Source organism: Staurois parvus, unplaced genomic scaffold, assembly GCF_062004578.1.
Source record: "Staurois parvus isolate SC_StPar_1 unplaced genomic scaffold, SC_StPar_1.0 ptg000604l, whole genome shotgun sequence".
NCBI classification, from domain to species: domain Eukaryota; kingdom Metazoa; phylum Chordata; class Amphibia; order Anura; family Ranidae; genus Staurois; species Staurois parvus.
Window position 1 is genome coordinate 1,031,682 of NW_028318400.1, and position 24,116 is coordinate 1,055,797.

The 24,116-nt window shown below is 42.2% G+C and overlaps 1 protein-coding gene across 1 annotated transcript in view; it reads right to left on the reverse strand.

The window, feature by feature from the left end:
- The window catches only part of LOC149449766 (alpha-2-macroglobulin-like), a 157,077-nt gene that overhangs the window by 108,466 nt on the left and 24,495 nt on the right, over nucleotides 1-24,116 (reverse strand). Inside the window, exons 3-8 of the mRNA XM_089692753.1 lie at nucleotides 16,139-16,298; nucleotides 13,139-13,191; nucleotides 6,711-6,731; nucleotides 5,763-5,916; nucleotides 3,937-4,021; nucleotides 3,645-3,768 (exon numbers count right to left, since the gene is read on the reverse strand). Coding sequence (XP_089548879.1) covers nucleotides 3,645-3,768; nucleotides 3,937-4,021; nucleotides 5,763-5,916; nucleotides 6,711-6,731; nucleotides 13,139-13,191; nucleotides 16,139-16,298 — 597 coding nt within the window. The remainder of the gene's footprint in view (nucleotides 1-3,644; nucleotides 3,769-3,936; nucleotides 4,022-5,762; nucleotides 5,917-6,710; nucleotides 6,732-13,138; nucleotides 13,192-16,138; nucleotides 16,299-24,116) is intronic.

Genomic DNA, 24,116 nt, shown 5'->3' on the forward strand with positions numbered 1-24,116 from the left:
GGCGGACTGTGAGAGGAGCCTAGTGGGAGCCTAGCTCCGCGGGCCGGATTAAAAGGTCCGCCGGGCCGTATGCGGCCCGTGGGCCGTAGTTTGCCCATTGCTGGTCTAACTCCACTTAAAAAAAGTGTTTTTGCTTGCACATGATTGGATGATGAAAGTCAATAGAGCTTCACCTCATTTACTAAGCTAAGAAAAAATTCAGTTGCAAAGTGAAAATTCACTTTGCTAAGCAAAAATATCTATTTGCCTTCAGCATATCAACATAATAAAAAATATTGTTTTTTTCTCACATTTGTTAGTCTTTTTTTTTTTATAGCGCAAAAACTAAAAAATGCACAGGCAATCAAATACCATCAAAAAGAAAGCTCTATTTGTTGGAAAAAAAGGATGTAAATTTCATTTGTGTACAGCAGTGCAATTGTCAGTTAAAGTAATGCAGTGCAGTAACGCAAACAATGGCCTGGTAAGGAAGGGGGGTAAATCCTCTGGAGGGCAAGTGGTTAAACAATGTAGTAATGTTGGGTCATGTATCTGAACTCAGTGTTCAAACTGTGTCTGTAACAGATTATTTATTGATCTGTAACATTATTCTTACGTTTAGTTAGTGCACCAGCACTATCTCCATCATATGAGCTACCTACTGTATACACAAAGTACTTACATAGTTACATATTTAGTCTGGCTGAAAAAAGACAAGTGTCCATCCAGTTCAACCACTAAAAAAAAAAAAGTTATAATCCTATACTCACAGTTGATCCAGAGGAAGGAAAAAAACTCAGGAAAACATAATCCAATTTGCTCCTGCAGGGAAAAAAAATCCTCCCTGATCCCCTGGGAGGCAAACGGATATTCCCTGGATCAACTTTACCTATAAATGTTAGTATCCAGTTATATTCTGTGTATCTAAGAAATAATCCAGGACTTTTTTAAAGCAATCCACTTTGCTGGCCAGAACCATCTCTTGAGGGAGTCTATTCCACATTTTCACAGCTCTCACTGTGAAGAAACCTTTCCATGTTTGGAGATTAAATCTCTTTTCCTCCAGATGTATAGAGTGCCCCCTTGTCCTTTGTGATGACCTATATGAACCACTGATGTATTTATACATGTTGATCATACCCCCCCTTAATCTCCTCTTCTCAAGAGAGAATAAATTCAGTTACTACTGTAGCGTTGTAGAAAGCAAAAGCTGCAATAGATTGTTACTATAAAAAAAATTTTATTTGTGAGATCACAGATCCAATAAAAAGTTTTTTTTTACAAATGTTTTTGTATTTCTGTATAAACAGATGCTTTAGAAAGCAATATGGATGTTCATTGACTTAAGCTGCCTATACACTAGCAGAATTTCATTTGAAAATTATTAAACTTCAAACAAAACTTTATGTTCGTTTTTGACCACAGTGAAAATTCGAACGAGCAAGATGTACATTTTTTCTTGGAGGCACCAATTTCTAACAATGTATATGGTTTTCATTTGGTAGAGTCCAGTCACTCCAAAACTGAATGTGAAAAGCAAACAAAATTCTGGACTACTTTCAAACAACATTTGTCAATCTGTCACATGTACTGAGAATTTTTGTACATATTTTTGTATGAATTTTAGGACAAATTTACATTTGAAAGTCTACTAGTGTATAGCCAGTAGCTAGTAAAAGTACAATATAGAGATGCACATGAAAAAGGGAGGAGAAAAAAAAATTGTTCAGATAAAATCCACTGTTTTCTGTAAAGATGAGTTTGCAGATAGAGATGCCAGATGTCTATGACTATCCTTAGAAAAGTTTGTCATAATGTATAGTAAATTCTGAGCTCAAACAAACGTTTTTCTGCAGCATATTGACACTTTCAAATGATTTATAGTTTGTTTGGAGTTTATTTGGAGTGGGAGACGGAGTCCTCTCCTCCGGCACTTTCCCCTCCCCACTGAAGCATGCACACATCACCCCCATACTTAAAAAGCCCTCCCTGGACCCCAATGACCCGAACAACCTCAGACCCATCTCCCTGCTCCCACTTACATCTAAACTCCTCGAGCGCCTCGTCTACACCCGCCTATGCTCTCACCTCAACGACAACAACCTCCTCGATCCCCTACAGTCTGGCTTCTGTCCCCTACACTCCACCGAAACCGCCTTACTCAAACTCTCCAACAACCTTCTAACCGCCAAAGCTAATGGCCACTATTCAGTGCTCCTACTCCTTGACCTCTCTGCGGCCTTCGACACAGTTGACCACCCCCTCCTCCTCAAAATACTACACTCCCTCGGCCTCAGAGATTCTGCTCTCTCCTGGCTCTTATCCTACCTGTCACAACGCTCTTTCAGCGTTACCTATAATGCTACCACCTCCCCCTCACTCCCCCTCTCTGTTGGGGTCCCTCAAGGCTCTGTCCTTGGGCCCCTTCTCTTCTCCATCTACACCTCCTCCCTTGGCCAACTCATACACTCTCACAGCTTCAACTACCGCCTCTATGCCGATGACACACAAATCTATCTCTCAACCCCCCACCTCATCCCCTCGGTCTCTGCCCGAATCACACACCTACTGAGCGACATATCAGATTGGATGTCACTCCACTTCCTTAAACTGAACCTCTCCAAAACCGAGTTTCTTGTCTTCCCCCCAGCCCGAACCCCACCCCCCATTGACATCTCCATCACATCCAACAACGCCAATATCAAACCCGCCCTGCAGGCCAGAGTACTTGGTGTCATTCTGGACTCCAACCTATCCTTCCAGCCCCAAGTCCAATCTTTAACAAACTCGTGCAGACTCCACCTCCGCAACATCGCCAAAATCCGCACGTTCCTAACCCCAGAAACCACTAAACAGCTCATCCACTCCCTCATCATATCACGACTCGACTACTGCAACTCCCTCCTCACTGGCCTGCCTTGCCGCTGGCTATTCAGTCGATCCTGAATACGGCTGCCAGACTCATTCACCTTTCCAACCGCTCCGTTTCCGCCACCCCCCTCTGCCAATCCCTCCACTGGCTTCCGATTGCGCAACGGATCAAATTTAAAATCCTAACACTGACGTACAAAGCTGTCCACCATACTGCCCCGAACTACATCACTGACCTAATATCCAAGTACCGCCCAGCACGCACACTCCGCTCCTCACAAGACCTCCTTCTCTCTAGTTCCCTGGTCTTCTCCTCCCATGCCCGCCTCCAGGACTTCTCCAGGGTGTCACCCATCCTCTGGAACTCCCTTCCCCAACCCATCAGATTATCACCTACTCTCCTCTCCTTTAGGCGCACCCTGAAAACCCATCTCTTCAGGGAAGCATACCCCCCTGCTAACTTGACCGACCTCCTCCATTCTTCCTACCACTCCATCCCCCACAGCTATCTCCTCCTGTGCCACTATCCCGTCCCTTCTAGATTATAAGCTCGAAAGAGCAGGGCCCTCAATCCCCTCATGTTTTGCATTGTACTGGTATTGTTCTGTCACATGTTCTGTCCCTCTTTGTAATGTACAGCACTGAGTGAACTATCGGCGCTTTATAAATATTGTATAATAATAATAATAATAATAATAATATGCTTGACAGACTCTCTTTAAAATTGTGAGGAGGCTCCTCAGTTTGGTATTCATTGCTCATTTCTGATCTAACTGCCATTCCATTGCACGTACCTTTCCACTGAATGTAGCACAGATATCAGGTTTGGGTTTTCCCGTTCGTCTCCACCAGTATACATGATGCTTTTGGCACACAGTGACTGTATAGTTGCCTTGAGCTGGCTTCCCATAAGTGTATCTAAAAGACATAACATATTTCTACAAAGTGTTATTATTGATGAAGCATTATTTGGGGAATATCATGTCATATGTTCTCTTCCCTCCAGTAACTTAGCAAGATTTGCAATAACCAGAATTTGGTGGTGTCTGTGCATTGTTCATTCACTTTATTGGAGTTCAGACTCACCTTCCACATATGCGAAGTGGAAACTGTTCACGGTTAAGGATTACAACCTTGGGGAACTGAAGGGTAACTTTAAGCTTCGAAAGAACTGTGGAGAAAGATTTAATAAACGTTGGTTATGTCTATAGGTGAGCAACCCAATATGTGCAAATTACAATGTGAGTCAAAGTGGTAGAACAAGCTTTACACTGATATTTGTGGATAATGAGCAATTCATGGTACCACAGTTTAGTGTGTTTTGGAAATGTGTTGTGATGTTGGCAGACACGCTAACGCTCCCGTGTGAACAGCACCATGTGCTGCAATATGCAGAATTTTCTCAAGTGTTTGGGAAGTGGTAAAAATGCTTCCCAAACGCCTGTCTGCAGCTTGCAAACAAGGCTAGTGTGAACGTAGCCTTAGAAGTCCCTCATTTCTTCATGACGTACATTTTTCTTGCTTGTGTTGGAAGTCCTTCAAGTTATATTAATGACTTCAAGTCCGGACACTTTTACCCCCTATGTCCAGGCCAATTTTCAGCTTTCAGCTCTATCACACTTTGAATGACAATTGCGCACTCATGCAATACTGTACACATATGAATTTTTTAGCATTTTTTTGAGACAGATAAAACTTTATTTTGATGATATTTATTCACCACTGGAATTTATATTTTTTTTGCTATATAAATGAAACTGTCCAAAAATTTTGAAAAAAAGTGATTGGCCAATCAGTGATCACATGATCGGGACCTCACGCAGAGGTCCCATACAGCGATTGGTGTCCCAGGTAGCACGCACAGCTTAAAAATGCGGGTGCCGTTTATGAACAGCAACCCGCTCCTGCACTGCTCCCGTCTGGACGTTTATGTACATGGGCCGGATGGGAAGTGGTTAACAGCTCAATTTCTATTTTTAGAAATAAAAGACATATCATACTTACCTGCTCTGTGCAGTGGTTTTGCACAGAGAAGCCCGAGTCCTCCACTTCTCTGGTCCCTCGACAGCACTCCTGCCCCCCCCCCGCTGCTGAATGCCTCCATAGAAAACCAGTTGCTATGGGAACACTCATATGTGCTCACATCCTAGGCCCACCCTGTGTGTCCTTTGACACACAGAGCAGGGCTTAGCCCCACCTCCTCACTGGCTCTGATTGACAGCAGCAAGAGCCAATGGCTCCCATTGCTGTGTCTGAGCCAATAAGGAGGAAGAGAACCAAGAGGACTGCTGCTCCCGTGCACATTGCTGGATCCAAATTGGGTTCAGTTAAGTATTGGAGGGGGCTGAAGAGGGAGCAGCACACAGAAGGTTTTTTTTTATCTTCATGCATAGAATGCATGAAGGTAAAAAACCTTCAGCCTCTTACAACCACTATCATTTCTTTATAACATAAATATTTCTTGCTTACGTTTGAAGTCCCTCATTTCTTTACAACATAACTGTTTATTGCTTGTATTGAAAGTCAATGATTCCTTTATGACATAAATAATTCTTGCTTTTGTTGGAAGACCCACATTTGTTTTTAACATACATATTTCTCGCTTATTTTGGTAGCCTCTCATTTCTTTATGAATTAAACATTTCTTGCCCGTATTATAACGTCCTCATTTTTAGTAACATACATTAAAATTACAATACAGCATACTTCCATACAAAGAAAGCTTTTAAAATGCTTAATAGCCCATCTAGTATATTTGAGATTTACAGGGCTGAGATTTGACTCTGGTTTGAGATTGTCAAACTTTAGAATCACCAGCGAAGGAAGGTTTTAATAATCCACTGATCTCTAAAGATAAATGACATAACCCAATAGTAATACTGTATACACAGAGTTGTAGGAACAATTCTCACCATATTCCTCCACAGAGATGGTATGAACTGTATCCTTCACCCGGATGGAGTATTCTCCCAGTGGAGGCTCAGAGGAGAGTGGAAAGGAGAGCTCAGCCATTCCTTGACTGAGGCTTACGTTCAGCCACTGACCAACACGATTCTTTTCAGGGTCCTTAAAAGGAGACATGGGTTACTTTAAATGCTTCGTAATGGCAATCTCTAGATTAACAGAAATGGTGCATTGTGGTGAGAGGATGTTAATTTACATTCTATTTAAAACTCCCAGTTCTAAGACCATGCTGTCCTGATTGCTCTTGGCCTCACACTACCATACTGGAACAAATCAACATGGTTTACAGTTCTGAGATCACATAATAGTAATCAAACTAGAATGGTTTACAAACAAACTGGCTGTCACTATGCCTTGCACAAAGAGATGATAAGTGACTGATGCTAATTACCCCCCTGTTTTGGTTAATTTTTGGCATTTTCAAGGATGATGCAGCAGTAATAGTCACCTTCCTGCAATTAGATCATCCTACAGAAATTCCATCCTGGTTTGTGGGATTCCCCATACAAATTACATATGTAGTATATGTTATTATATTATAAGCGTTATTTGGGGAAGGGGGGGGGTCATCTTTTTTTTTTCATTTGTGTGCTAAAGATGCCTCACTGACATTGAATAAATGGTATTAAAGGACCATGACATTTAACTTAAAAGAATGTAATTGCTTTAAGCTGATTTAGTATTGGTTGTTGTGGGTAACCATGTAACCATGTTGGTTATTGCACCTTTTACAAACAACTAGGACTATGCAGCTCTGACACAAACATTGAGAAGGTAAAGAACAATTGTACTGACTACATCAAATGCAAGGTTTCTTGGAAAATGAGCAAGCACAAACTAGGAAATAACTTCAATGTAACAGAATGAAATACTTAAAATACATTACAAATGTTTACCTGCAGTTCTACAACTGGAAGCTAAAAAAGAAAGACAAAAGAAAGATATTCAAAATTTTGAAAATATTACAAATTTTAATTTGCATATACATTAGCTTTTAATGGTAACTGATTTCATGGTTGTAATATTCAAGAAAATGTTTTTCAGTAATTCAATTTTAAACTGTTTAATTTTTTTGTCATTTTAAAGTGATTTTCTAAATGTATGTAAATAAGTCCTATGGATCTATTTATAAATGTTTTGACTCAAGATTAAGACAATGTTCACTCAATTACAAACGTTTTTCTAACTGATTCTAATATAGTTACGTAGTTAGCCTGGCTGAAAAAAGACAAAGGTCCATCTAGTGCAACCATAAAAATAAATACTTCTCTCCTCCATTCCCAAAATCTCCTCTCTCTACCCCCCTACTCCCCCAAAACAACTATACTTCGCTCCCTCACTGCTTCCATCTCCCCACTATGGTTCTCACCACCTCCTCCTAATACTCCACTCTCCCACCGACCCACACGCCACCACTAACAGACTTAGATGCTCCTGCACATCCCGCTCCCATGCCACCTTTCTTACCCTTCTTCTTCTCCCCGAACCCTGGTCCCCCACCACCTCACTCACCCACTAGGCACCCTCCTACTCCCACAAACTGCCGCAAAACCCTCAACCTAATACCTATACCCCTGCTCCCCACATCCACCCCTCCATTCTCGTGTGCACTCCTGAACGCCCGATCGGTCTGCAACAAGCTTACCGCCATCCATGACCTCTTTATCTCCCACTTCCTCAACCTCCTAGTGGTCACCGAAACCTGGATCCAAGCCACTGACTCTGCCTCCCCTGCGGCACTCTCTTATAGAGGTCTCGTCTGGATCCATTCACCCAGACCGAACGGTCGTGGAGGTGGTGGGGTCGGCATGCTCTTGTCACCGCTGAGCACCTTCCAGGTCCTCCCAAACCCCCCCTCTCTGTCCTTCTCCTCCTCTGAGGTCCACTGCATCCGGCTATTCTCTCCCACCCATCTCAGGATTGCAGTAATCTATCGGCCTCCTGGACCCGTATCCCGCTTCCTTGACGATTTCTCCGCTTGGCTTCCCTTCTTCCTCTCCTCTGAGCTACCCACCATCATCCTTGGAGACTTCAATATCCCTATCAATGTCAACAACCCGGCTTCATCCCAGCTCTTCCACTTAACCTCTTCTTTTGCACTCACACAGTGCACACAGTCCTCCAACCACACCGACGGGAACACCCTGGACCTCGTTTTTTCTCATCTCTGCTCCGTCTACAACCTCACTAACACCCCTTTCCCTCTCTCTGACCACAGCCTCATTACGTTCTCCGTCTTCCCGTCCTCAAACACCTCCCCCACAAATGTCAAACCATCACCAGCCGTAACCTCCGCAACCTGAACCCGGCCCCTCTCCACTCCGCAGCTGATTGTCTGTATGACAGTATCCTTCCACTGCCCTGCCCTGACCTGGCCACTACTGTGTATAACAACTCACTGTCAGCTACCTTAGACTCCCTAGCACCCCTAACCACACGCAGCATTAGACCCCAACCGCTTCAACCCTGGCAGAATGACCGCACCAAAAATCTTAAACGACGCAGTCGCGCGCTGGAGCGATTATGGCGCAAAACCAGATCCTCTCAAGAGTACACCCTTTACAAATCCGCCTTCCTCACCTACACCTCCTCCCTCCACGCCGCCAAACAAGCCTGCTTCGTAACCCTCAACAATTCCCTCTCCTCCAATCCTCGCCGTCTCTTCTCTACTTTCAACTCTCTACTCTCCCCCCCCCCCCCTCCACCCAGCACCACACTCACCGCCCACGAGATTGCCAACCACTTCCAAAACAAGATCGACGCAATCCGTAGGGACATCGCCAATGCTCAATCTACCTTCCCACCTAGCCTCCCTCCCAATATAACCCCCGCAACTCTCCCCTCCTCTGACCTCACAATCGCCCTGACCCCACATCCCGCACACTAAAGCCTCCCCAACACTCCACTCCTTCAGCCCTGCTACCACCGAAGAGGTCACTAAGATCTTCACAGAAGCCCACCTCACCACTTGCCCCCTTGACCCTGTCCCCACACAACTCCTCCGGTCACCCTCCTCCTCCATCTTACACTCCCTCACCTACATCTTCAATCTACCACCCAACCCGCACTCTTCGCTCCTCACAAGACCTCCTACTTTCTAGCTCCCTGGTCCCCTCCTCCCACGCCCGACTGCAGGACTTCTCCAGGACTTCCCCCATCCTCTGGAACTCACTACCCCAATCCATCAGACTGTCACATACCCTTCTCACCTTCAGGCGCACCCTGAAAACCCATCTCTTCAGGGAAGCCTACCCCACCCTCACCTAACAGCCGATCTCCTCCACTCCTGCAACCACTCCATCCCCCACAGCCACTTCCTCCTGTGCCACTATCCCCTCCCTTCTAGATTGTAGCTCGAAAGAGCAGGGCCCTTGAACCCCTCGTGGATTGTTTTGTTACTGTATTGTCTCATGTTCTGTCCCCCACTACTTTGTACAGCGCTGAGCAAACTTTTTGGCGCTATATAAATACTGTATAATAATAATAATATTCCTATACCCACAGTTGATCCAGAGGAAGGCAAAAAAAACCCAGCAAAGCATGATCCAATTTGCTCCTGCAGGGAAAAAGATTCCTTCCTGATCCCCAGAGAGACAATTGGATATTCCCTGGATCAATTTTACCTATAAATGTTAGTATCCAGTTATATTCTGTGTATCCAAGAAAGAATCCAGGCCTTTTTAAAGCAATCTACTGAGCTGGCCAGAACCAACTCTTGAGGGAGTCTATTACACATTTTCGCAGGTCTTTCTGTGAAGACACTTGTCCCTTTTCCTCTGCTATGACCTTAAGGTGAATAATGTTGTTTACATACAGACCTCTCCCCTGTCAGTGTTCCTTGGCGATCGCCAGGTGTCGGTGGGGAATCTCTGGCCAGGACAGCTGTAGCCGCCAATGACGACTTGGGTAGGGCGGCCGGGTGGAGCGGTGTGCGCGCCCCCTATCCGGAAATGCAAAATCATGCTTATATAAGTGATTTTGCGCAGCCCTGTCACCCTGTACCAATAGTTCTACTATAGGGTGTCAGGAAGTGATTAAACACTGTGGTGATGCAGGGGTTGGGAAAGTGGCAATGTGGTTAACCTTAAAGGCTCTCTACCCGAAACTCCTGGAAGTGTCAATTTTGCACTATGATTTCCACAAAGATACAGTTGCAAGAAACAGTATGTGAACCCCTTGGGATTACGTGGAGTTTTGCATGAATTGGGCATAAAATGTGCTCTGAACGTCATCTAAGTCACAACAATAGAAGAACACAGTCTGCTGAACATAGTACTACACAAACATTAGATGTTGCCATGGTTTAATTGCACATAACATGTAAACATTCACAGTGCAGGGAGGAAAAAGTATGTGAACCTTTGGACTTAATAACTGGTTGACCCTCCTTTGGCAGCAATAACCTCAACCAAACATTTCCTGTAGTTGCAGATCGGACCTGCACAACGATCTGGAGTCATTTTGGACCACTCCTCTTCACAAAACTGTTTCAGCGTAGCAATATTCTTGGGATGTCTGGTGTGAATCGCTCTCTTAAGGTCATGCCACAGCATTTCAATTGGGTTGAGATCAGGACTCTGACTGGGCCACTCCAGAAGGCATATTCTGTGCTGTTGCAGCCATTGTTTTGTTGAATTACTTGTATGCTTTGGGTCATTGTCCTGTTGCATCACCCATCCTCTGCAGAGCTTCAGTTGGTGGACAGATGGTTGTACGTTTTCCTGCAAAATGTCTTGATAAACTCTGGAATTAATTTTTCCATCAATGACAACAATCCATCCAGGCCCTGAGGCAGCAAAGCAGCCCCAAACCATGATGCTCCCTCCGCCATGTTTTACAGTGGGGATGAGGTGTTGATGTTGGTGTGCTGTGCCTTTTTTTTCTCCACACATAGTGTTGTGTGTTCTTCCCAAACAACTCAATCTTGGTTTCATCTGTCCACAGTATATTTTGCCAGCAGTGCTGTGGAACATCCAGGTGCTCTTTTGCAAACTTCAAACGTGCTGCAATATTCTTTTTGGACAGCAATGGCTTCCTCCGTGGTGTCCTTCTATGTACTCCATTCTTGTTTAATGTTTTCCTTATTGTAGATGTGTCAACAAAAATGTTAGCATGTGCCAGAGATTTCTGTAGGTCTTTAGCTGACACTGTGGGATTCTTCTTTACCTCATGCAGCATTCTGCGCTGTGCTCTTGCAGTCATTTTTACAGGACGACCACGCCTAGGGAGAGTAGCAACAGTGCTAAACTTTCTTCATTTGTAGACAGTCTGTCTTACTGTGGACACATGAACATCAAGGCTTTTGGAGATACTTTTGTAACCTTTTCCAGCTTCATGCAAGTCAACTATTCTTGATTGTAGGTCTTCTGAGAGCTCTTTTCTGCGAGGCATGGTTCACATTAGACAGTGCTTCTTCAAACCAGTAAACCCAAAACAGATGTGTGTTTTTTAAGGGCAGGACAGCTGTCAGCAACACATCCAATATCATCACACTGATTGGAGTCAAGGTTGGCTCACTCCTGGCTCCAATTAGCTCTGGGAGAAGTCATTAAGCTAGGGCCTCACATACTTTTTCCTCCCTGCACTGTGAATGTTTACATGTTATATGCAATTAAACCATGGCAACATCTAATGTTTGTGTAGTATTATGTTCAGCAGACTGTGTTCTTCTATTGTTGTGACTTAGATGACATTCAGAGCACATTTTATGCCCAATTCATGCAAAACTCCACGTAATCCCAAGGGGTTCACATACTTTTTCTTGCAACTGTATATATGCAGAATGCACAATACCAAAAAAAAACATTTGTGCAGGCACAAACAATAATGAAGCAACACACACTCACAAAGGTACAGAATAAAAATATTATACAAATTTTATTATACAAAATTGTTTTACAAAAACACATTAAGATAAATCTAAGCGGCTGACATTGTAATGGTACATTATAATTAGACGTTTTATGTGAATACTGTGTAGACCACACGCCCACATGGAAGAAAAATATATTTGAAATATATTTTAAAAATATTCTTCCCAAATATATTGCCATATATTTGAAATACTACAATTTTGGCCATATTCAATATATTTGAATCTAAAGAATATATTTAAAAAATATACATTTTTAAAAATATATTTTTTAAATATATTCTTCAGATTTGTTTTAACATATAAAAGTCATTTTAACATATATTTTTACATATATTTGTAAATACATTCCAAAGATGTAGATTTGTATTTTTTAAGACATACAGTATATTTGAAATGTATTTTTAAAAATATTTTTCATATATGTTTTAATAACGCATTTCAACATACAGTATATATACATATATATACATACATATATATTTATTTTTGAAATATATTGAATACGGCCAAAATTTTAGTATTTCAAATATATGCCAGTATATTTGGGAAGAATATTTTTTAAATATATTTTTCTTCCATATCGGCGGCCAGAGATATTTAATTAAGGCCAGACCCTTATGAGGTAGTGAATACTCTATGGACTTTGTTAAACAATTTTGTATAATATTTGTAATACATATTATACTGTACCTTTGTGAGTGTGTGTTGCTTCATTATTGTTTGTGCCTATAACGTCCCTTCCACAAGTGTTTTCTTTTGTATTGAGCATTTTGAGGATGTGACACATTGCAATAATGAATATTTCCATATAAATATGGCTATGCAGAATGTATTAAAATCATTACAGCCAGGAGGGTATCAATAAGTACTTCTAATACAGATTCCTTGCTTGTCTGTAGGTTTCAGAGTAGCAGGTGGCAACAGGGCCTTTTTAAAGTACATCTGTAGTAGAAACTCATAATAATGAACCATTGGCAACAGCAGTTGCGTCGACAGTAGAGATTATGTTCAATGTGCATCTTCATAGCCTCAAGATGTCCCAAATAAATTCTGACTTTGCAGAACATTAAGTATAAGCACACTTCACAATATAATGGACTTATGACATAAGACACCTGAAAGTATTGGGGAATGCAGTGTCTGGAAAAAAAACAGAAGCTCTGAAATCCTATGAAGCTCATAATGGTTAGTGTTCGGGTTACAGGAAGAGTTGCCTTAGGGTAGGACATCACTTATTGTTGAAATTTGATGAAGACACCTTTCCCAGCATAATGTTATGCAGTCCTGTGTAATTTGGGCCTGTGTTTATGAAACTAGTTTCAGCAAGAGGTGATGGCTGCTTCTGCTGTCAGTTATTTTTCCCATTTTCTTCTACATACAGGTTCACTTTAAAATGCCAGTTGCTAATATTTCTCGGAAGAATTAAAAAAAAAAACCTTACTCACTTACCACAATGTCTCTGGGTTGAAGATCTTCATTTATAGACAGAATTCTGAACTTTACTGCAAAAGATGATATAATATATCATTTTTATGCTTCCTTTCCAATATTAAAGTTTTTTCTTTATATTAACGTACTAAATATTTCTATGTATCTACATTATGTATGAATCTTAGATCTTCACAAAGTCTGCAAATCTACAAGTTGATAAATTCAATAAAAACAATGCATCTTCTTGTGGCTGATATCTTAATAGATGTTCAGTAGTTAGGTGTCCATGTACACTGGAACGCCTCTAGACGTTAGCTTTCCTGGCAGCAGAAAAATGCTAAACATGGCAAAAACGCATGCAAATGCAGTACCGTGTTTTCCCATTTTTAGCTTTCAGGTGTCTATTAATTTAATTGGCCAGAGTAGTCATTGAAATGAGTAAATGCCTAAGTGCTAAACAAGGCTAACATTTAGGCGCATTTACATGTGCTTTTGCTGAGTTCGGCGTTTTGGGCCAAAACGGTCTTCTCCTGAATATGATTCTACTGCGTTCAGTAGAGGAACATTTAATTGCCCCCTAAACTCTACTGCTCCTAAACTCTGGTAAAAGCCTATGTGTGCCTGCACTGCTGTATAGTAGTAAATAATAGTAAATAAACTCCATAGGCTTTTATTGAGTTGAGTTCAGGGGCTTTGGCAAAATCAAAAAAATGGCAAAAGCTCCTGAACTCACGTTTGGGGGCAGCAGTGTGCATAAGGCCTTAGAAAGAGTCATTGCAGTGAATGATCTTTTCTGCCTCTAGTGCCAAATCTCAACATTTACTACAATAACAAAAGTATGAAAGATAAAGCATGGGGTTAGGCTTTAACCCTTTCACTGCCAGGTCGGTACGGCATACTGACCTACAGAACTGCTTCCAGCTGGTCAGGTGAGTACGCCTCAGTGATGTGGTATTCCTACTTTTTTAATAAGCTCATGGTCACTTCAATAACCATGAACCTATAGCCAAACTGTTCAGCAGATCCAATAGCTGTGATAAGTGGCTCAAAATCCACTGATTACAGATATTTGCCTAAAATGTGACCCCCCCCCCCGACACTGCTGCCCTGTATCTCCCATGCAGTTGCGGGCTTCTATTCCTGTCCTCTCCCTCCAGATTTGGATGCTGTAGGGGAGCCACAGGGGATTTAACTCTGCAAATAGATCCCCCCAGTTTCTCTGACCTCCCCATTTTGTCCCCACCATCACCCATCCCCTGTTTCTCCTTCCCTGCAGCACTACTCACAGGCTTCCCTCCTCCCCCTCTTGCTGGCTTCAGTTACAGCAGAGGAGCCTCAGGGGACATAAAATGCACCACATTTATTCCCCCCATGGCTCTCCAACCTGGAATGCCCCCCCAGCAGCACCGAACCCCAGCAAACCCCCAATCCCTGCAGCAGCGCTGGGTAGCTTACCCTTCTCCCACCTGTTGCATAAGCTGCTGGGGTGGGAGATCAGTATCAGAGTGTAGAGCGGGGGGTGACTGGTAAACATAGCATGTTTACCAACCCCTTTGTGAATGAACACAGTGAGCAATCAGTACCGATCACTCCTATGTTCATTCATCAATAAATTATTGTAAACTTTTAGTTTAGTGTAAAATGATTTTAGTGCATTTTTTTTTACTGAAAATGGTAATTTCATAAACATTTGCGCAAATATCGCGGGGCCAAAAATAATCAGTAGCAAATTTTTTCATTCTATGGGTCATGTGCTTTCAAAAAATTTTAAAATTCAAAAAAATTATGACCTCCAGATTTTTTAAATAAATTGCTTCAAAACAGTTTTGAGTATCTTTGATTTTTACCATTTCGCAAAAAAGGCACAATTTAAGATTTACAAATATTTGTTATTTATTAACCTCTTGCTGAACGCCGGCGCCAAGGGGTTAACTCAATACAGTTGTAGATTTTATATTTAGAGGGGTTTTTCAGCTGAATTGTGTGTTTTTTCCTGTGTTTGTGTCCACTAATAATGATTTTAGTGTATTTTTAGCAAAAGTATTGATTTGATTAACATTTGCACAAATATCACAGAGCCTAAATAAAAAGTAGCACCTTCTATATATTCTACTGGCCCTATTCTTTTAGAAAATGTATGGTTTGGAGGGGGTCTTTAACAAACTCTGAAAGCTGTAAGCTCAATATTAAAAAACAATGGAAAAATTGCAGAAATCGTCTAGCCACCTGAACTTTAAAGGTGGAGCTCAAGTCCTCCATCTAAAGACTCTAGGTTTTTTCCTTTCAGAGTGTAAAACAGGCATTTAAAGGCATATAAAGTCCTCATGCACACTGAACATTTTGATAATGCTGGTAACATTAGCTGTGTAAAGTCAAGTTAAAAACGTGAGTTTTTGAGGGTTTCTTTTAGCATTTTTGCATTAGCGTTTAGCAGCATTTTGCCATGTTTGGGCAAATATAAATAATTTTGTCAAAAAAAGTCCAAAAACACCAGTTTGCGGCGTTTTACCGTGTTTTGCTGCGTTTTTCAGCGTTAGACCCTTTCTACAGCTAAAAAGATCCTCTAGAAACCCACTAGTCTGGGGGTTTTTTACAGCCAAAAAATGTTGATTACAGTCTATGTGTGCATGGACACATAGGATAACATGCCGGTGAGGGTTAACTAGCTGTAGAAAAAAAACGTCAAAAGCCAAGAACAGCAGCTGTAAAAACGTCCAGAGTGCATGAGGACTAAATGTCCAATGGCAAAGTCAGCAGGTATTTACGATTAGTTCCAGGGGGACATAGAAAAAAAAAGCCCTATTATTTTGGTATGGGCAGCCTACATCTTGAAAGTGATTGTTTTCTTTACAGTACCTTTATTAACTTTATAATGTGTAGTTTGTAGTTAGGTGACTTCCAGTATTTCCTAAATGGTACTCTTTCTGTTTGATTTTACTTATTGCCTAACATTGCTTTTCAAAAACAAATATGAATTTATAATTTGCCAGCAGAGCTCTTTATAGACTAAGCAATTACCAGTTTGTCCCGGCTTGTACACGGCCTTGTCTGATTGAACCAAGAGGCTGGATTTCATCTTCTTCACCAGAACGTTACTGCTTTTCACTATAGTTTGCCCTGCATTTTCTATGGAGATGTTCAATGTGCCAACCACTTCCATCTGTTCAGGCATGGGAACCTGAGCAAGAAGCATAAAGCATATTACATTGCAAAAGACAGCACGGATGTTCAAGTGTCTATGGGGGTTGATTAACTAAAGGCATTATCCTGTTCATTTTGGAAATAAAGCTGCATTTTAAAAGAGAATAATACTAGAGCTTAGCTAATGAGGTGACTGCTGACTTTCATCATCAATCATGTTCAAGCAAAAATGTAACTCTTTGCAAAGTAAAATGATATAACATTCACTTAGCTCTAGGGCAAATTCCCTTGCAAGTGAACAGCCCATTTGCCTTTAGTAAATCAACCCTACTTATCCAAAGCAGAAAACTGCTCTAAAGTGGAAGTCTGAGTGGGCGGAGCCTAAACATGGCGGCGTCAGAGAGCACGATGTGAGTGCTCTCCGATAACCTTCCGAGCTGACCACCCCAAGAACCCTCATGATTTGAAGTGCGGAGCCCTACCTGAATGAGGAGGTCTCCAAAGGGGGAGAAACCGGCACAGTAAAGGGAGAGGAGAGCGAGAGCGGGCACGGAGCTCCGGGAGGTGATCACGCTGCGGAGACCCGAGATCAGCTGTCGGGTTGCCGGGGAAACGGAGCAGTGCGGTGTGAGCACGCTGGTGGCCGCAAAGGAGCTCTGGGAAGCAGAGATGCCGGCCGGTTCCCTGACAGAAGCCGGTTCCCTGACAGGAGAGAGGAGACGCCGGACCAATCCCTAAACCTGCTGCACAGTAGAGCAAAAAAAAAAAACAGGACACATACCCATAGGCCACAGGAGACCCTGTAGGAATCCCCCAGAGACACAAGCCAGGAGTAACAAGCGGACGGCAGTGGATTTGGGTCGACTCACTTGGTGAGTGAGTGAAGGAGGGTGAGTGAAGAAGCCACATGTAATTGTATAAGTGTTCTGGACTGTGGGGAATGACTTTAAATTGCCTATAAAAGAGAGAAGGGGGATTCCCAGGGGATCTGGAAAGTGAAAAAAGAAAGAAGAGGGAAAGAGAAATTGTTAAGTGGCCCTAGAAGAGAAGTGAGAAAAGAAAAGAAGTGTTAAATTGATAGAGATCTGACTAATACCAATACCCCAATATACAGCCCAAAGTTGCCCTCTGGTTAAAGAGTATAGCCTGCACAGAAGATATGAAGACTAAAAGCGCTAAAGGAAGCGGGCTTAAAGGGTCCCAGACGGGTACAATTAAAAAATATACTTCCCAGGGGAATGTGACTCCAGAAAGGGCCTATAGTGGAAATGAAAAAGGGGAAATGGAAACCAGCTTGGAAAATAGCCCCAGAATGTCATTGGGCCTGAATAGTAGCAGTCAACAGTTGATAGAAAATCCAGAGAGGAAAGATCTTGAAAAAGATTTACAAATGCCGAATAAAAGAGAGATGGCCGAAATGTTTAAAGATCTGGAGAAAACTTTGAAGCAAGAAATGACAAATATACGACAGGATCTAGGGCACCTGCTAATGAGAATGGAAGAAATGGAGGGAAAAATTAATAAACATACCCAATTCATTTCAGACTTAGAAAAAAGGTCCGCTATGATGAGGAATACACAAAAACAATTGCTGTATAAAATAGAAGTACAAGAGAACAGGAATAGGAGAAGCAACTTGAGGATAAGAGGAATCCCAGCAATCCTGAAAGGGGGAGAACTGCAAGAAATAGTCTGTAAAATGTTAAACTCCATTATGGACAGACCTGAAATAGAGGTAATTAAATTGGATGGAGTATATAGAACAGGAAAGTTTCACCAAGGTAACGAGAAGGAAAAACCAAGAGATGTGATTGTTCAGTTGCATAAATATGGAGATAAGGAAGAGATTTGGAGAAGGACTAAAGGAAGAACAACTATTAAGTATGGAGATATAAATATTCAGATTTTTGCGGACTTATCGTACGAGACATTGTGGAGAAGGAGAGCCTTGAAACCCCTATTAGAGCAGATGAGAATACGGAATGTACAATATAGATGGGGTAACCCAGAGTGTTTAATCGGATGGAAGAACGGTGTTACAGCATATTTGAGATTTCCCGAGGACTTAAGAGACTTCTGCGATAGACTGGAATTGCAAAGAATAAGGATTACTGGGTGGGAAACAGAGGTAGAAATAGGCATTGGGGGAAAAGAGGAATGTCAGACAGTAGGCAGGGGGGAGGTAGGGAGGAGTTAGAGGGGATAACGTGTGTTTTTTTTTTTTTATATATACTTCTCTCTTTCTCTTTCAATCGCACCGTTAAAGTTAAAAGAAATAAAGAAAACGAGGGAAATCGGGGGTGGTTGGAGGGTGGGAAAGCCGTACATGGGAGGAGATCAACCCCAAGGTTTAAAAAAATCAAAGGTGGTATTATCTCCACAAATGATTGATAGGCAAATTGAAGGCCTAAAAAGTGGGGGGGGGGGAGGGTAGATGGAGAGGGAGGGGGGAGGGGGGGAGGGGATCAGCGGGAGAGAGGGGGAGGGATATGGTCAGAAAGATGAGAGGGTTAGGGGGGGTTTTAGGGACAATACTCTGCACAATAGAAGGAGGAAAAAAATAGCGATACGAGACGTATTTATAACATATAATGTAAAAGGATTGAACTGTCCTGGGAAGAGATTTAAATTATTCAAGGAGCTGCAGCATAGAGAGGCTTCGGTGGTTTTTTTGCAGGAGACTCACCTAGAGATCAAGTCAAATGTAAAGTTGTACTCGAGAAATTACCCAACATGGTTCTATGCTGATTCCCCGATTAAGAGAGCTAAGGGAGTAGCAATAGGGTTTGCAAAAAACATAAGGTTGGAGATTGAAGAGAGAGAAATAGATCCGGAGGGAAGATTTTTATTTTTGAAGGGTAGATTACAAGAACAGAAATGTACAATTGCGAATATTTATTGCCCAAGTAAGAGACCAGAGGTATATCTGAAGGGAGTCTTGAGAAAACTGATGGCCTTTAAGGAGGGACTTTTGATAGTGGTGGGGGATTTGAATTTGTGTATGGACCCACAAATGGACACGACCTCTTCTGTGCAGCGAGAGAGAAGTAGAGCTCTGAAAATTTTGAAGGGGGTGATACATGAGTGTCAATTGGTGGATATTTGGAGAGTGATACATGGAAAAGAGAGAGATTATACCTACTTCTCTAATGCCCACGGGATGTATTCCAGATTGGACTACATATTGGTAGACCATCAACTCATAGAAATGGTGGATAAAATAGAAATAGAAGCGACGTCTCTCTCTGACCATGCCCCTGTTACATTGAAAGTGAGGTGGGGGAGATGTTCGACCAGAGGGATTGGATGGAAGTTGAATGAGGCTCTTCTTTTGGACCAGGAGGTTGATCAGAAAATTAGAGAAGAAATCGAAAGATCTTTTTGGGAGAATGAGACAAGTGAAGTGTCGGTGGCTACAGTGTGGGAGTCCCACAAGGCCTACATAGGAGGTATATTGATTGCGTCTGGGACAAAAAAGAAAAGGGAAAGAAGAGAGAAACTTACTGGGCTGTTAAAAGAAATAAGTGATTTGGAGCAGATACATAAAAATAAAAGAACAGAAGAGATAAAACAGAAGGTAGTAAAAAAGAAAGAAGAACTAGGGTTAGTGATGGAGGAGGAGAAGAGAAGAGTTTTTAACAAAGTTGCAAGTGAGAGGTATAGATGGGGAGATAGACCAGGAAAATATCTAATGAGAGCCTTGAGGGAAAAGAAAAATAGGAACTATATAGAAAAAATAAGAAACCCTAAAGGAGAAATGGTTTATTCCACCAAAGAGATCACTAAAGTGTTCAAAGAATACTATAGTAAGCTGTATAATATTGCCTTCCAAGATCCAGTAAATATAAGTGGAAAAGAGAGTAGAGAAAAAAGAAGGGTATATTTAAAGAACGCAGGACTACCGAAGCTAAGTGAGGATCATTTGAATTCCCTAGATATGGAAATTACACAGGAAGAAATAAAAAGTGCATTAAAAAGTACCATAAAGGGGAAAAGCCCAGGCCCAGATGGTTATACAGTGAGGTACTATAAAAAATACAGTGACTTGTTACTACCTAAAATGGAGAAATATATGAATGCCCTGGGAGGAGAGATGGAGATGACACAGGAATCATTACAGGCCCATGTGGTACTAATCCAAAAGGAGGGGAAGGATGCTTCTCAATGCTCTAGCTAGAGACCGATATCACTTCTGAACATCGACACTAAGTTATATGCAAAGGTTCTAGCAAATAGACTAAAAGATCTAATGCCAGAATGGATCCAAGCGGACCAGGTGGGATTTGTTCCAGGGAGGGAGGGTAGAGACAACGGGCTGAGAACTCTGTTGCTTATCCAGAAGGCTAGGAATGGGAAAACTCCGGTAGTGGTGCTTTCGATCGATGCTGAAAAGGCATTTGATAGAGTAAACTGGAGCTTTATGATGGATACTCTGGAGACTTTAGGATTGGGAGCAAGAATGAGAGAGTGGATAGGAAAGCTGTACTGAGAACCTTCCGCGGTTATTATGGTTAATGGGGAGAGGTTGGAAACTATAGGAATGTCAAATGTAATTAGACAGGGATGTCCACTGTCCCCATTGCTGTATGTACTGTCATTGGAACCTTTACTGGCAACAATTAGGAAGAATATAGATATAACAGGGGTGCAGATAGGAGGAGATGAACATAAAGTGGCAGCCTTTGCGGATGACCTGTTGTTCTATGTGGGAAATCCTAGGATAACTCTCCTGAATTTAATGAAGAGCTTAAAGGATTATGGGGAGTAATCAAACCTAAAAATCAACCCAACAAAAACTGACATTTTAAACGTAAATCTTCCAAATAGCGAAAAAGAAAAAATACTAAAAGAATTCCCTTTTATATGGAAAAATAGAGAGATAAAGTATTTAGGGGTTAAATTATCTGTTTCGTATATGAACTTGTACAAATTAAATTATATCCCACTCTTAAATGAGATTAAGGAGGAATTAAGGAAATTGGGAAGAGGCAACCCGTCTTGGATAGGGCGTATAAATCTGATAAAAATGGTAATTGTACCTAAAATCCTGTATAAATTTCAGATGATCCCAGTTAAAATCCCGGAGGTATTTTTTAAAGTAAAAAAAAAGATGTTAACAAGATATATATGGAAAAAAAAAAAAATCTAGAATATCATATGACTTGCTGAGCAGAAATAAGGAGAAGGGAGGATTGGGAGTGCCAGATATCAAGAGGTACTATAGAGCAGTAGTTCTAGCGAGAATGTATGACTGGACACATAACCCAGAGGGGAAAAGGTGGGTTAAGATTGAGAATGAATTAAGTGGAACTACCTTGAGTAAAACTATATGGGCACCAGCAAAATATAGAGGTTTAAAAGATACCACGAGTGTTTTTACATTGAATGTTTTAAAGGTTTGGGATAAATTTCACAAATTTATGAAATGGGATTTAAATCACAACTAATATCACTTAGGAACATGGACTATTTCCCTCCAGGTAGGGAGGAGAGTATAGGAAAATGGTTAAAAAAAGAGGATATTCAATTGAGAGATATTATGGATGGACAGGAATTAAGAACACTTAAGGATTTGGAAAAAGATAAAAGGGAACTTTTTATTAAAATAGACGAGTGGAGATATCACCAATTAACCACTTGCCTACCAGGCACTTATACCCCCTTATTTACCAGGCCAATTTTCAGCTTTCAGCGCTGCCGCACTTTGATTGACCATTGCGCGGTCATGCAACATTGTACCCATATGAAATTTTGATCATTTTTTTCTCACAAATAGAGATTTCTTTTGGTGGTATTTAATCGCCACTGGGCACTTTACTTTTTGCGCTATAAATAAAAAAATGCAAAAAATTTGAAAAAAAAAAAAAGTTTCTTTGTTTCTATTATAAAATTTTTCAAACAGGTAATTTTTCTCCTTCACTGATGTGCGTTGATGAGGCAGCACTGATGGGCACTGATAGGCGGCACTGATGGGCACTGATAGGCAGCACTAAAGGGCACTGATAGGCAGTACTAATGAGGTGGCACGGATAGGCGGCACTGATAGACAGCACTAATGAGGTGTCACGGATAGGCGGCACTAATATGCAGCACTGATAGGCGGCACTGATAGGTGACACTGATGATGGGTACTGATAGACGGCACTGACTGGCATCACTGCTGGGCACTGACTGGCGGCACTGACTGGCACAACCGCTGGACACTGACTGGTGGCACTGACTGGCAGCACTGCTGGGCTGCACTGGTGGGTGGCACTGGTGGGCAGCACTGGTGGGTGGGCACAGGTGGGTGGCACTGGTGGGCACAGGTGGGTGGCACTGGTGGGCACAGGTGGGTGGCACTGCTGGGCACAGGTAGGTGGCACTTCTGGGCACAGGTGTGTGACACTGCAGAGTGGCACAGGTGGGTGCACTGCTGGGCACAGGTGGGTGCACTGCTGGGCACAGGTGGGTGATCTGCTGGGCACAGGTGGGCGGAGCTAGTGGGCGCACTGCTGGGCACAGGTGGGCGGAACTTGCGGGTGCCACTGCTGGGTACCGATCATCAGGGCACTGATCATCAGTGCCCTGATGATCGGTGCCGATCCTCGCTCTGACAACTGCCGGTTCTCGGCAGTACTTTCCTCACGATCTGACAGCGTGAGGAAAGTGCAGCCGAGAACCGGCACTTGCATTTCCCTCTGATCAGCGTGTCATTGGACACCGCTGATCACGTGGTAAAAGGCCGCTGTGATTGGCCTTTTACCACATCACGTGATCAGCTCTGTCCGTAGGACACAGCGATCACGGAGATCGCCGGCTGCGCGCCCCCTGGGGCGCGCAGGAGAGCGTGTTCTGGGAGGACGTCATATGACGTCCACTCAGAACTGGCCGGCCGCAGTGCAGCCGTCATTCGGCTATCTGCGGTCGGCAACAAGTTAAAACACTTTGTAAGAAACCCTCCGAAACCTTTGAGAATGAGAAAGGACTGGAATTTGTTTGAGAGGTTGTTGGATTCACGAGGAGATGGGAAACGGGGCACGGCTAAAGTATATAAGATTCTCACTGAGTTAGGCACACACACAAAGCCAATGTATATAGCAAAATGGGAAAGAGATCTGGAAATAGAGTTAGATGAAGATAAACAAAGGAAAATATATAGATTAACACACGAGAACATAAGCATGAGAGAGGTGGAGGTAAATTATAAATGTTTAACGAGATGGCACATTGCACCGAACGTGGAACACAGGATGAGTGGGGAAAATACACCAGAGTGCTGGAGGGGATGCGGAAAGATAGGTACCTTATATCTAATGTATAAGTAGGTAATAGAGCGCTGGGAGTACATAAGTGAAGCAGCTAGCATAAAAGGTAACCTTGGGACCCAGATAGAAACATGAAAAAATAATAAATATGCAGCGCTTTTGAAATTAAATATGAACAAGCATAAAAAACAGAACATGAACAGCATAACTGCATGACAAATTCAGTCCATATTGCATGGTGCGATAAAGTGATAGGTGCAATTGTCCCAATAATTCATGTTCAGAGAAATTCGTGACTCTTGTGATCTCGTGATTTGTACAAATAATGCACTAACCAGATAGCGCAACCAATGCGCATGGAGCAATTAAGACCCGCTCCTGGTGCTCTGGACTTGTAGTATTAGGAGGATGTCATCTGCAGGTTTGGCCACCAGATGTCATCAATCCAGGTATATGGGTAAGTCATCCACCAGAGAGATCATCAGCGGGGGAGGGGGTGATCATGCATCATTCCCAAATGGACGTAACCTTCAAAAGCGGGCTCCCATAACATAGATGAGACCCAGAGAAGCCTCTGATAGTGTAGTATGTTTATTAAGTAAAAACTT